The sequence below is a fragment of the Columba livia genome, unplaced genomic scaffold, assembly GCF_036013475.1.
Source record: "Columba livia isolate bColLiv1 breed racing homer unplaced genomic scaffold, bColLiv1.pat.W.v2 Scaffold_140, whole genome shotgun sequence".
Classification (NCBI taxonomy): domain Eukaryota; kingdom Metazoa; phylum Chordata; class Aves; order Columbiformes; family Columbidae; genus Columba; species Columba livia.
This window is the reverse complement of record NW_027043036.1, coordinates 521,437-536,033: the sequence shown is the minus strand read 5'-3', so window position 1 is coordinate 536,033 and position 14,597 is coordinate 521,437. Positions and strand designations below refer to the sequence as shown.

The 14,597-nt window shown below is 51.9% G+C and overlaps 1 protein-coding gene across 1 annotated transcript; it reads right to left on the bottom strand.

Moving 5' to 3' along the window:
• Nucleotides 1-11,666: 11,666 nt before the first annotated feature.
• On the bottom strand, nt 11,667-12,934 carry LOC135577810 (olfactory receptor 14J1-like). The gene has a single exon (XM_065047931.1). It carries the CDS (start codon nt 12,908-12,910, stop codon nt 11,819-11,821), a length of 1,092 nt encoding a protein of 363 aa, XP_064904003.1. The 5' UTR covers nt 12,911-12,934; the 3' UTR covers nt 11,667-11,818.
• Nucleotides 12,935-14,597: the final 1,663 nt, after the last annotated feature.

Below are 14,597 nucleotides of genomic sequence, written 5' to 3'. Positions count from 1 at the left end.
GCAGCACACAGGAGGTGGAAGCAGGGGAAGCTGCAAAGGAAGAATTCAGAAACCTTGTCCATGGATGTGGGGATGATGACAAAGCTGCCCTGGACTTGATACCTGCAGGGGAGGCTGAGGGCAGCAAGATGAGCTGACACAGCTTCCTTACAGAAAAAGGCCAGGATAACATAGACCTGCTGCTGAACTTCATAGAGTAGAATCAGACAGGACTGAGGTTCTTCATGGCATCTTTGCCTCCATCTTCACCAGCAAGGTCTCCTGGACTTTGTTCCTGAAGGCAGGAGTCTGGAGAACACCCAGCAGTGGATGGGGCTCAAGTCAGGGGTGACCTGAGCAAACTCAGACACCATTACAGAACAGGAGATGGGTCACTTGACCAGCTCCTGAACACAAGTATCGCTGTGCTGTGGCACCTGAGATTGCCAGGAACACCCACCTCTTGGTCCAGAGGAGTGTGACTCCTCTTGAGGTGTCCTGGCCTGTCTCCTCATTCAAGTGGTGATTTAGGCACCCACTTTTCTGACATATTCAGTCTTTATCAGGAGACACTCCATATTGATATGAACTGGAGGCTGCTGATACCACCTGTTCTGGAAAGGGAGGGAAGAGCGAGCAGGGAAGGGAATAGAAGAAATTTGGCTTTATTGCTATTTATTATGCAAATGCTCTCTGTTTGGCTATTCTTGAAATGTCCCTAATCATCCACACCAGACTTGAAGCCTTTAGGATAATGATGCACAGAGCCTTGACTTGTAAGAGCATTTTAGATGTTAATGAGCCCTCTGCTGCCATGATCCTGAACTGCAGCTACTGAAGCAGAACAAACCTCCAATGAAATGAAAGGCAGAAGCAAACCCCAAGTTTCGGAGGGTGTTTGGACCCCATGAAGGGCCATCACTGACACAGCTGTGAAGGAAACAACCAGTGCAGGTCCCTGTCCCTGGAGGCTGGTGAAGGAAAGACTTGGAGACACTGGTTCCAGGTGGTGAGGGCCATGTGGAGGTGGCTCTGATGCCATGTCAGCCCTTGATGCTTGTTCATCACCAGAATGGCTGAGCCCTGACCCCTGGGACCTGGTAGATTTTTCTCCAATGTTTTTCAAGGCTTTTCCTGTGGTCAGTGTGGGTGTTTTGTGTTTTGGGGTGGGTTTTATGTCGAGTGCTGTTGCTTTAACTGGTTATGTTTTTATGATAATTTGTGCAGAAAGGGCAGTCACAGGACAGCACCCAATATGTCAAAACTGATGCCGAGTGAAACGCCGTAAAGCCCTGATGAGTTCCCCCTGTGTCTGTGTCTCTCCTGGAAGGAGTCTGTCCCGAGAAGGGGATCCAGCTCCTGCCACTCTCTGCAGAGGCACATGAGCAGTGTCCATCACATAGGAACACAAAGGGTGGTGTTTGCCAGACCAGCCTTCATCTCACCACCAAGAGCAGAGACAGCGCCCTGGGCCTCCTGGGCACAAGGACAGCCTCGGGGCCAGCAGCACCCCGAAGTCCTTCCTCCAAGGAGTGCTGGGTGCATGGGCAGTGGGTGGGGTGGGACACTGGGGGCCCATGTCACCTCCGTGTCACAGTGTGACCAGCCAGCAATGCTGATGTCACAATGCCCCGGGGCAGTATAAAAGGGAGCAGGCTCCCGTGTCTGCTGCCAGAGCTGGCCTGGAGGCAGCCTGAAGACATCGGAGAGGAAGTCCTTGAGGAGCCGGTGGAATCCCTTGACAGGGGCTGAAGGAGGAAGAGCTGGACGAGGCAGCTGGAGTTTCTCTGCTGCAAGGCCATCTCCCAGCAGGGCAACCTTCCAGGTTCATCTGATGGATGATCATCCTTTTCAGCTGGATAGCAGTAGCAAAATGAAGGGAATGCCTTCTTGAGGAGCACTGCAGAGCTCACCGTCCTGATGGAGTGGGGAGCTAGGGTCAGCAGCTGTAGGAAGTGGAATGCAGAGTGGTCTGAAGGGGGCCCGGTGCTCTCCCGGCCACCAGAAGGTAGATGCGTGGTCGGCATAAGGAGTTGGAGCAAATGGGTAAGCTGGGCAAGGTTCCAAGTGTTTGTCAGGGATTTCCCCAGCATGTAGTGCTAGTGATAGGAGGGGGAAGGAAAAGAGGGAGAAAGAAGAAGAAGAGGGAGAGAAAGACAGAGAGAGGGAAGAGGTGAAACAAGAGCAGAAGATAGAGAAGATAGAAGAGAGAAGGGAGAAGAGAGGAAGAGGAGGAACAGGAAGAGAAGGAAGAGGAGGAACAGGAGGAGGAACAGGAGGAGGAACAGGAGGAGGAGGAGGAACAGGAGGAGGAGGAACAGGAGGAGGAGGAACAGGTGGAGGAACGGGAGGAGGAGGAACAGGAGGAGGAGGAGGAACAGGAGGAGGAGGAACAGGAGGAGGAAGAGGAAGAGGAGGAGGAAGAAGAGAAGAGAGGAAGAGGAGAAGAGAAGAGAGGAAGAGGAAGAAGAGAAGAGAAGAGAGGAAGAGAAGAGAAGAGAAGAGAAGAGAAGAGAAGAGGAGAGGAGAGGAGAGGAGAGGAGAGGAGAGGAGAGGAGAGGAGAGGAGAGGAGAGGAGAGGAGAGGAGAGGAGAGGAGAGGAGAGGAGAGGAGAGGAGAGGAGAGGAGAGGAGAGGAGAGGAGAGGAGAGGAGAGGAGAGGAGAGGAGAGGAGAGGAGAGAAGACATCATCATCCTATCATTCTATCCTTCAATTATTCTGTGGTCTTCTGGGAGGCATGACCAGCCTGTGGGCCGAGGAGCCAGGTCTTGCTCAAATGCTCAGGGAACAGCCGATCGCCAGTGTTGGGGTCAGGAAGGAATTTTCCCCCGGGGCAGACTGGCCCTGGTCCCCGGGGTTTTTTTGCCTTCCTCTGCAGCATTGAGCATGACCACCTGTCAGAGCTCCTCTGGGCCCTTTTGGCTCGGTTCATGCCCACTGCTCTTGCCCTCCAAGGCACCACTCGTGCCCTGGCTTTCTCGGGTTCTTTCTCCCAGGGCAAGTTTGCAGCAGGAGCCAGATCTCCTCCTTCTCCTTCTTCTATTAACATTTCTAAGTTTAATAAAATAAATATAAGTATTAAAAAAAAAAAAAATCTGTTTCCAGTTGTATCCTTTGTGTATGTGTCCCTGAAACTGTTTTTGGATCTAAAACCTGTCTGGCATTTCAGTCGAACAGTCCCATCTTTATTGGACTCCTTGTGAGCGTACAGAATAGAGCAGCACAGCACAGCACAGCACAGCATGGTTGTGCTCAGTAGCTGTGCCTGGAGCACGATGAGCTCTGAGCCAGGCCTGAGGACTCCATCCAGGAGAGCCGCTCTCTGCAGGGCAGGGCCCAGGCCCGTCCAGGAGATGGGGCAGAGACAGGCACACACACCTACAACATGGCTCAGGCAGGCACCAGAGGTCCCAGGCTGAGCTGAGACACGGCCCCTGGGCCCCTGCAGGAGATGGTCCCCAGGGAGGCCGGTCCCAGCCACTGAGGCCTTTGAGCACCCCAAGACCCTGTAGACACGGATGGCTGGCAGCTTTGGAGACTGAGTCTTGGCCCAGATGGACCTTCTCTCTGATCAGGACTTTTGTTCTCAGATTCTTTTGTTTAGGTATGTTTTTTCCAAAGCAAAGATCTCAGGCATTACTAAACAGGAGAACAAGGAGAAAAAGAAATCCATGTCACACACCACACACTATCCCATGTGTGTATGAGTTTTGGTGCAAATGTCCAAAATGGCAGTAGCTTCCTTACTCTTTCAGTACTCCAAAGAGTATCTCTTAAAGGCTTTCCAGAAGTTCTGAACCTCTTCCCACCAATCAAGGTAGGCAAATAACTCCGAGAAAGGTGCAAGTCACACAGGAGGTGTGGAAGGTTTACCCTGCGGCTGAAGTGCATTTTGCATCCCCTGTACAGATGGCCAACTGTGGATCTTGGTTTGGGTAGAAAAGGAAACATGACTGCAGTAGCAGCAATGGACTCTTTTTGCTCATTTGGGAAGAGTCATCAGTTGCCTGGCTGTGCTTTGGGAATGGATTCAAAGCGAGTCTTATTTCCGTGGCGGTCTGTTGGCACTGTCCAGCGCAGCCTATGGCTCTGGTCACACTGGGGATTTTCTCCACGCTGCAGTGGTTGAAACCATCCTGTTATCCCCTCAGAAAAGGCTTTGTGAGCCTGGTCCTCCTCGCTGTGGGGCCTCATGGACATCAGCTCTGGTGCAGAGAGGGGACAGCTACCAGGGCTCTTCTCTTGGTTGCAGGGCTGGTTTCTGCCATGACTGGAGAGAAGAGCAGGAGCTTTGTCCTGGAGAGCCAAACGGCAGAGAAGGCACCAGGGACAGCCAGCAGCTGTGCCCAGCACGTGGCCACCAAGGGCAGGGACAGCCCCCCGGAACTCCTGGGCACCGGGACTGCCTTGGGGTCAGCACCCCAAAGGCTTCCTGCAAAGGGTGCTGGGTGGGGCTGTGGTGGGGGGGCTTTGCAGCTTCCCCCTGCTAGGGAAAGGAGGAGAAAGGGAAGAAGGGAAGTGAGGTATAGTTCAGCTGTAAGGGACCTAGAATGACCATCTAGTCCCACTGCATGACCAATTCAAGGCTGATCTAAAGTTAAAACAGGGTAGTAAGTGCATTGGCCAAATGCCTCTTGAATGCTGAGGCTTGGGGCATCAACCAGCTGTCACAGAATCACAGAATGGTTGGGCTTGAAAGGGACCTCTGGAGATCATCTAGCCCAACCCACCTGCTAAAGCAGGTTCGCCCAGAGCAGATGGCACAGGAAGGTGTCCAGGTAGGTTTTGAATGTCTCCAGAGGAGGACACTCCACAGCCTCTCTGGACAGCCTGTTCCAGTGATCAGGCACCCTCACAGTAAAGAAGTTCTTCCTAATATTCAGATGGGACCTCCTATGCTGTGCCCGTTGCCCCTCATCCTATCGTTCAGAAGGCTGTTCTAGTATTTGACCGCACTCTCAGTAGAGGGTCAAGTCTGAACTTCCTCTGACCCAGGTTTGCACCATTCACACATGTCCTGCCACTGGATACCAGGGACAAGAGACCAGCACTTCCCTATACACGTCCCTCCTCAGGAACTTTTAGAGGGCAATGAGCTTGCTCATCAGCTTCCTTCTCTCCAAACTAGAGAAATCCAGATTGCTCAGCCACTCCTCAGAGGACATGCCTTCCGGTCAGTCACCAGCTTTGTTGCTCTCTGGACACATTGGAATACTTCAACATCCTTGTCAAATCGTGGGGCCAGAACTGCACACAGCACTCAAGGTGAGGCCACAGCAACTCTGAATACAGCAGGATAATCACCTCCTTGGAGCGGTTGGTTCTGCTCTGTCTGATGTACCCCAGGATGGGATTTGCACTCTTGGCTGCCAGGGCACACACTGCTGACTCTTGTTGAGCCTCCTGTCAACCAGCGCCCCAAGGCTCCTTTCTGCAGGGCTGCTCTCCAGCCAATCCTCTCCCCATTTAGACTTGTGCTTGGCATTACTTTATCCCAGGTGCAGAATCCGGCATGTGGACTTGTTAGATTTTATACCGTTGATCATTGCCTAATGCTCCAATCTATCTAGATCGTTCTGCAAGGCTCCTTGTCCCTCAGGATAGTCATCAGCACCTCCGAGGATGGTATGATCAGAAAATTTGCTAATGGTGCATTAAATTCCTGCATCCAGATTATTGATAAAAATATTGGACAGACCTGGCCCTAGGACTGAGTCCTGAGGAACATCACTGGTGGCTTCCGTGAAGAATTTTTTCCTCATATCCAATCTAAACCTCTCCGTGTGCAACTTGAGGCCATTTCCTCTTGTCCTATCACTTGCTACTTGGGACAAGAGACCAACACCCTCCATGATAAAACCTCCTTTCAGGCAGCTGTAGAGAGTAATAAGGTCTCTCCTCAGCCTCCTGTTCTCAAGGCTGAACAGCCCCAGCTCCCTCAACCGCTCCTCGTCAGACTGGTGCTCCAGACCCTTCACCAGCCTTGTCACCTCCTCTGAACTCTCTCCAGCACCTCAATGTCTTCCTTGCCATGAGGGGCCTGAAACTGACCCCAGGATTCAAGGTGCAGCCTCACCAGTGCCCAGTACAAAGGGATGATCACTTCTCCAGTCCTGCTAAAGCTCTGATTGAATCAAGGCTTGAACACCTTGGTGTGACCCAGTTGGTGACAGGATGGACTGCAGACTCCTGAGGTCCCTTCAGCCTCAGTTCTCTCATGATCCCATTGTGATGTTGGGCTCTGTTTCAGACTGGAGCAGAGCAGGCGATGATGGGGCAGGATCCACCTGTGCTGTAGGTGACCATCTAAACCAACATCTCAGCCAGTGAACCAGCCAACCCCTCAGTGTGACTCGCTCTGGGCAACGTGTGAGGAGTCCTGGGCAGGGAAGGTTCAGAGGGCATGGGGCGCTGTGCAAGACACAACATGATCTTGGCTTCATGCCTGCAGGCCCATCAGATGTCAGTTGATGTCAATGAAAATTAAAATAAGAGGAACTGAAGACAAAGATCCAAAGCAGAGGAAGGTGTAAACATACTTTTTTTTGTTTCTTTGGTGTAGTGTCTTTGAAAAGGAAAGAGTTTTCCAGAACTGGGCATGGATTTAGGACAAAAATGTCTTCAGCTCCAGGGACACAAACACCTGGTGCCAGTGTAGATGCCCCGGGAACCCCTGCCCAGGCTCCACCTGCACTGCAAGGTGCTCTGGTCTCCCCAGGTGATAGATGCCAATCCCAGGCCAGCACCTCAGGTACACTGGGGCCCTAAAATGGCCCTGGCTGTTTATGGTGAGACAGCTGATGACTGATGTCTGTCTGGAAGTGTACTAAGGATTGGTGAAGAAACACTGGTCTTCCCCTGTACTTCTATTACCAACACTCTAGTATTTCATCTCCCTCATCAATCAGGAGTTCCCACCTCTCCTGATTAAATGTCCCTGCCCAAGGACAACTTTCCAGCACTGTCTGGACGTTTGCCCTTCCCAATGCTCTCAGGTTTCTCCTCCACTTGCTCTTTGGTCATTCAGTGGCCTCTCAGCTGTCTGGTTTCTGCTTTGAGCTTCAGGGAGTTACAAACTTGCCCCGTTCTTCAGAGCTCTAATTAACATGGCAGTCAACACGTTCATTGTGTTTATTTCTATCCTCTCCTATCTCTCTGTCTAAACCAGTTCTTGTGTGGGTGTCCCTTGTGGATGCTGGACCTCATCAGATCCAGCTTACACACACAGCTGAGGAAAGTGTTTTGCTGTTTATTAAACTGATGTAGGAAAAGTGATGCAATCTCTGGTGGCCAATGAGGGAACCGGCAGACTGGGGGTGGGGGTGAGGAGCCAGGTTGTCCATACAGTGTCCAGCCTCAAGGACTGTTCTCCTGCCTGTCCAGATGTCTTAAGGAGACTCTCGGGATCAATGTCCAGTGTAGAATGCTGCTGTCACTTCTTCCATACACTGAAAAATGACAGAAAACACCCTGGAAAGAAAAAACCCTCGTTTATGAAATCTTCTTTGAAGTCTTCATCAGCAAGTGTCCCATTGAAACCTCTCCAGTTAGTTCTACAAGTCTGGAAGGTTTAAAGAAAATTACAGAAAGAAACATCGCTCGTTATGTCTTTCTGTGTTTTAATGAGCCCCATGGCGTATTTGGTGCTGAGTCCATGAACCTCAGATACCAAGGACAGGCTGAAGAATCTGCTCAAGAAGTCCAAGCCAGAACAAACTCCAAAGTACCTTGAAGCATTAATGGGCCCCACTGAGGGCTGTTACTGACAAAGCCTCCCCAGGGACTCGTTAGAGCAGATAATTGGAGGCTGTGATTGCATCAGGCAAAGGCAAAGTGCAGCAGCTCTGATGCTGAGAAAGCCCTTGGTTTGTCTGATGAAGGACAATGGCCAAGCCTTGAGCCCCTGCCCCTGGGAAGGGAGATCCTGTCCCTCACGTGTGACTCAGGTTCTTCCTGGGGCTGTGGGGGGTGTGATGCCCAGTGCAGGACAATGGTGTGACACTCCCTGGGGGTGCAAGGAGGCAATGGGGTGCCATGGCCATGACAACCATGTGTCTCCTCTTAGGTCTCAGTGGCAGGGACATCAGCCATAGCCAAGGGGACAAAGACCTTGGCTATTTCAGGGACATTCAGCCTCACCCTTGGCCATGTCCACCACAGTCCATCCTGCACTGTCCCATGCCTGTGGCTGTTTCCCCACAGGCTGCAGACACCCCATGCGCTTCCCCACCTTGTTCTCAGCACAGTGTGTCCCCACCTGTGCTGCTGTCTCTCCATCCTCACCAGCTGTTCCTGGAAACACAAAGTCATGGCTGATCCAGAATCCTTCTGAATGACCACAGCCCTGTGCTCAGAATGACGTTTCTTTATCCTGAGCTCCACTCTGGACCTCCAGAGCTGCAGTTTCTGATGGTTTTCCTTTCTCATGCTTTTTCGCACTAAGAACAACAACAACAACAAACCAATTAGAAACAAACAAAAAAGCCACCATTTTGGAAAGTGATTTTCAAGAGTTCTTGACCCACTGCTATCCTTCCCTCTCAATGTTCTACCCCAGCCAGCAACTAAGACCACAATAGCTGCTCACGTACTCCTCCAACCTATTAAGTGCGATATGGAAGATAACCGAAGGGAATGGAAAAACACGTGGGTTCAGAAATAGCATTTTAATAAGACAATAAAAATAGTATAATATACTACTACTACTATGTATATAATTAAATTAAATGAAACTTAAAAATTAAAATGATTCTATGAAACACTAGGTCAAAACTCCATGTTTTCATTGTACAGATGAGATGTAAACACACGGCTCAGGGCTCTTCCTGGGACCGTGGGATGTGGGTGTGCAAGGCCCAGGGAAGGACAACACTGGGACAACAACTTCCAGCTTCCCCGTGGGGCTGCAAGGAGGCACCGAGGCCCCAGTGCCATGAGGACAACATGTCTTCTGCTGGGCCTCAGTGGCAGAGACAACTGCCCTGGCCAAGGGGACACAGACCTGGGTTCTGTGGGTCCCTTCCAGCCTTACAGCGCCCTTTGCCATCTCCACCACAGGCTGTTCTACACGGTGCTACCCCTGCCCCTCTTTCCCTGCAGGCTGCAGACACCCATCTCGCTTCCCCACCTGCTCTCACCCAGCATTTCTGCACCTTCACTGCTGTGTCTGCACCCTCACTGGCTGCTCTTTGGAACACAAACCATGGGCTGATCCAGCTCCCTCTGGGTCACCTCTTGCCCCACAGCACTGCCCTTCCAGTGACATTTCTTACTCCTGATATCCAGTCCTTACCTTCCAAGCTGTACTTTCTGACATTTTTTTGTCTTTCCTGCCTCTTCCCACTACCAAGGGAAGCTCAGCCACCTCATAAACTGCTCTTCATGCAGGGAAACCAACACATTATGCTTCTTGAGGTCTTTTACCTGACCAGAGAGAAGTAACCTCCCCATGATCTTCTAAATCCCAGGAGTGCTGCTGGCCTTTCAGCTTCTGTGATACACACGACCATGTCCCTGCTGCTGTCCCACCATGTTCTCAGGTGGGATGGATGTGACAACCTGTCTCCAAGATCTCTTCCTGGGTAGGATCTGTCATACTTAGGCTGAGGTTCTTTCCCAGCCGTGTCCCTGCTGCTGGGCTGTCACCACCAGAGACAGAACTGACCTCACTGTCCCCTTCACAGCCACAGGATTCTGACTGGGTTATGAGTGTCTGAGACACAACTGAACTCATAATACCGTAACTATCCATCACCTTTTTTATGGCCCAGGACCCGATCAGATAAAAGTATACTTGTTTTATCAAATTTATCAAATATATTCCCTACTAGAGATTTGAGTTGAAAAACACTCTTCAGAGCAACTGCTGTATTTTTGTTGACAACATCTAGAACTCCTTTTCTGTCTTTTATTCTTTTTATTCTTCCTCTGCCTATTCTGCCTTCAAAATCCTCTCCAAGGGAAAGATTCATTGAATCGCAGAATAACTTGAGGTTTGAAGAGAGCCCTTGTCTCACTTGTCTCACTGTTCTGCTCCAGGCAGGGTGAACCAGGCGAGGTTGTTCAAGGGTTCCTCACAACTATGCCTCACCACAGAGAAGCTGAAAGTGCACTCGTCACATCATACAGAGGGAGAATAAAGACGTTTAACAGTGCTGGTCCAAGTGCTGGTCACTGAGGGATGCTACTAGTAACTGGCTGCACGGAGGGCTTTGTACCGCTGATGACATTTGGCTTGATTGTCCAGCCAACTTCCCACCCAGCTTCCAATTCTCCAGCCCAGAGATCACTGATCTGGTTACTAGGACACCAAGGAACACCATGTCTGTGACCCTGCAAAATTCCGGGTATGGCGGCAGGTTGACCAGCTGTTAATTCTCCTTCTTACCACTTTGTCTTACTTTTGAGAGCACAACCCAGAATCACAGGCAAGGGTGACAGCAGACAGGAGCACTTGCAATGAGCCTGTCCCAGCAGCTGAGATGAATCTCACTGGGCCACTGAGGTTTGTTCCTGGAGTCACACACAGAAATGCCAGGGTTCCATCAGGCATCCATATCTGAGTTGGTCTCAGGACTCCTTGCGCACCCAGGGATGCTCAGAGACAGTCTGTCCCTTTTACACACAGAGGTAGGAGTCACATTGTCCCTCTGGCCTCCCGTTGCCACTCCAAAGGGGTGGGAGACACCTCAGCTATGGTGAGTCACCCTGCTCTGCACTAATCTGAGATGTCCCACGTCATGAGGAATGGACACAGGGAGCTCAATTAAGGAAGCACAAGCCAGTGCTGCATTCAGGCAGTTTCCCATGGGGTGTTACTTCCAACAGGAAGTGACCTCAGGACCTTGTGTGTGCCACAGGTTTTCATGGAACCCCAAGGAACAGTTGATGGTGTTTGTGTTCACTCATGTTCATGTCACCTCACATACATGATGTGCATGCTCACATCTCATCTGTACAAAGCAACACAGACTGCTGAACTATTCATTGAGTGTCCATCCATGGAGGGAAGAAAAACCTCTGTGGGTGAGAAGCGAGTGCTGGAAATAGTGGTTGTGAGGGGCCAGTCCATGATGATTGACCTGAGGCTCCTTCCCTGGGGTGTCCAGTGCACAGGGGCACAGCCCAGCCCCTGCTCTGCTGGTCCTGCAGGTCTCTGGCAGGAGCCTGGCTGTGAGAGGACACTGCTGTGTGCCAGCCCTGCACACACACACTGCTCAGCTGTACAATGGTGTTTAATCTGTGGGTGACTTTTGTAGGAATATGATTGAGAGAAACTTCGCAAGAAGATATAAACCATCATGTACTGCCCACCTTTGTATCTGGAAAGGCTGTTGTGCGGCCAGCTCTGTCACAGCAGTGCCCATTGCCTGTCCCTGCCTGCGCTCACAGCACTGACACACAGCAGGACGGTGACCAAGCTGCCCGAGCACTCAGGCCTTGCACCAACACCAGGGATGAGAAGGAGAGTGTGGGAGTGGAACCAGAACAGCTCTGGAAGAACAAGCGCTGCTGCTCCCTGGCAGGGCTGCCGTGATGGACTCTTTTCCCTCCTCCCATGAACACAGGAACTGTCCCTGCGGCTCCATAAGACCTAGCAGGAAGGATATAGTGAAAAACAAGTCACTAAAGAGCCTTTTATTTTGTTTAGAGACAAGGAGAGCACGGCTCCTCATTTACACAGCCAGTGATTATAAAAGAAAAGCAGACAGTGAATTAAGAAATGGGATGACAATATGATCACAATAAAAAAACTACCAACAACAACAGAAAAACCAGATGACAGGCTGGGCCTGTAATTAGTTACTCTAAAACTCCTATGTAGAAGCAGATGGGCAGTTTAATGCTTTAGGAAATTGTAAGATATGAGTTTCCACAAGGCATCCTTGAGCTCCTGGTTCCTCATGCTGTAGATGAGGGGGTTCACTGCTGGAGGCACCACTGAGTACAGAACAGACACCACCAGGTCCAGGGATGGGGAGGAGATGGAGGGGGGCTTCAGGTAGGCAAACATGAGAGTGCTGAGGAACAGGGAGACCACGGCCAGGTGAGGGAGGCAGGTGGAAAAGGCTTTGTGCCGTCCCTGCTCAGAGGGGATCCTCAGCACGGCCCTGAAGATCTGCACATAGGACAGGATGATGAAAACAAAACACATGAAAACTAAACAGGCACTAAACACAATAAGCCCAAGTTCCCTGAGGTAGGAGTGTGAGCAGGAGAGCTTGAGGATCTGGGGGATTTCACAGAAGAAGTGGCCCAGGGCATTGCCCTTGCACAGGGGCAGTGAAAATGTATTGGCCGTGTGCAGCAGAGAATAGAGAAACCCAGTGGCCCAGGCAGCTGCTGCCATGTGGACACAAGCTCTGCTGCCCAGGAGGGTCCCGTAGTGCAGGGGTTTGCAGATGGCAACGTAGCGGTCATAGGCCATGACTGTGAGCATACAATACTCTGCTACTATCAAGAAGGAAAACGAAAAGAGCTGTGCAACACATCCTGAGTATGAGATGGCCCTGGTGTCCCAGAAGGAATTGGCCATGGATTTGGGCACAGTGGTGGAGATGGAGCCCAGGTCGAGGAGGGCGAGGTTGAGCAGGAAGAAGTACATGGGGGTGTGGAGGTGCTGGTCCCAGGCTATGGTGGTGATGATGAGGCCGTTGCCCAGGAGGGCAGCCAGGTAGATGCCCAGGAAGAGCCAGAAGTGCAAGAGCTGCAGCTCCCGTGTGTCTGTGAACGGCAGGAGGAGGAACTGGGTGATGGAGCTGCTGTTGGACATTTGCTGCCTGTGGGCATGAGGACCTGTGCAAGGAGGAAAAGGCAGTGACAAATTAGAGGGGACTTCTCTGGGGAAAATAAACATGCTGTTTCCCATGGAAAACCTCCTCCCTGATGTTTCAGCCAATTCTCTTTCTACCAACTGAAAAACACAGTTCATCACAGCTTAAAATGCAGCTTAGGCATCTAGATACTATGAACACACCTCTGGGTCAAGACCCCTGTGTTGGTGTCAGAACAAAAACTGACCCACACTCCCACCCCAACCCCAGAGAGCAAGAGCACCAGGGACAGGTGGAGAAACAGGGAAGAACACTGCAGTGCTACCAGAAAATAAAGCAAGGACAGAAAGGCAGACGGGCATGCTGTGGAACCTTCTCCTTACCAGGCTGTGCTGCTGCCACGCACACTGGAGAGCAAGTACTTTTAGCACCTTATTTATGTACCACGTTCCAGGAACCCTTCACCTGGAGGTCCAGCTGCTGAGGTGGAGACTCGTGACCTGGACCCCATGGCTTTGGGGCAGAGGGTCTGCTGGGGAGGAGAGGAGACCAGGGGTTGCACTGGGAAATGTGTCTGAACTGCGGGTGATTGCAGGGGGTTCCTAAATCCCGCCCCTGGCATATCTGGTAGGAGCTCCTTCTCCCTGCCCACGTCTGTACTGCCTGCAGCTGTGTGTCTGTTCCTGGTCTACTCCCTGTCAGTGTCACAGACCCCGTCCCACCCGCTGTGTGCTCAGCTCTGTCCTGCTCACACCTCCTGGCACTGCCCAGGGGCAGCTCTGTGTGTGCAGGGGCTCAGGAGCAGCTCAGACCAGTCCTAACGAGAACTGGGGTCTCAGTGTCTTCTCCAAAGAGAGAAATAAATCCCCATCTCCCACTGCACACCCAGACGAGCAAGAGTGGAAACCTGAAAGCACAGACTCCTTCCCTTGCAACTGTTCCTGTCTCAATGTCCTTGTTCAGAAGGACCCTCTGCCATGTCTGTGGGGGGATCTGGAGCTCTGAGCAGCCCTGACCCACACAGCCCCCTTCAACCCCACAAGCTCCCTGCCTGCCCTGCCGGGGGTCGCTCCTTCCACCCACAGCTGCTGCCATGGGATCTCCCGGGCAGGCTGAGCGCTGACCCTGGCAGGCGGCAGAGTCCCTGCCCGGCACAGCCCTGGGGTGCAGGGACCCTGCTCTGCAGGACAGCCCTGGGCACCCCTGGGTGCTCACCCGCCTTCACAGCTGTTCAACATGGCCTGACAAGAGCCCCTTCCTTACAGACCCCACAAGCTGTGCCTGTGCCAGTTTCAGGAGATGCCTCCAGGAGCTACAGCTGCACTGCCCTGCACCCAGAGACTTACCATGGCAAGGGCTGCAAAGGTTTCTCCTCCAGTGAGCTCTCAGTCATCCTCCCAGTCCTGACCACCTTTAATCTCTCTCTGCCTTGCTCGTCTCCCAAGATCCCCAGGCAGAGCCCTCAGCCCTGCTGCGTGTGCAGAGGAGCTGCTCCTGGGCAGAGCTGTCTCTCTGCAGCGCTGCCGCTGCCATGAGCTCCCTGTGTCCCAGGAGCCCAGCCCAGCTCAGCAGCACCGGAGCAGCCCAAGGTGCTTTAATGACCCCTCTGGTGGGTTTGGTGCTGAGTCCATGGACCTCAGACCCTGAGGGGAAGCTGAAGAATCTTCTGAAGAAGTCAAACTCAGATGTAAACTCCAAAGTTTCTTGTAGCATTAATGGGTCACACTGAGGGACACAACTGAGAAACTGTTCCTAGGATCTGGTTAGAGCAGAAAACTGGAGGCAGAATGACAGGTCAGAAAAGCAAGGTGAAGGTCTCTCTGATAACCAGTAAACCTGGATGTG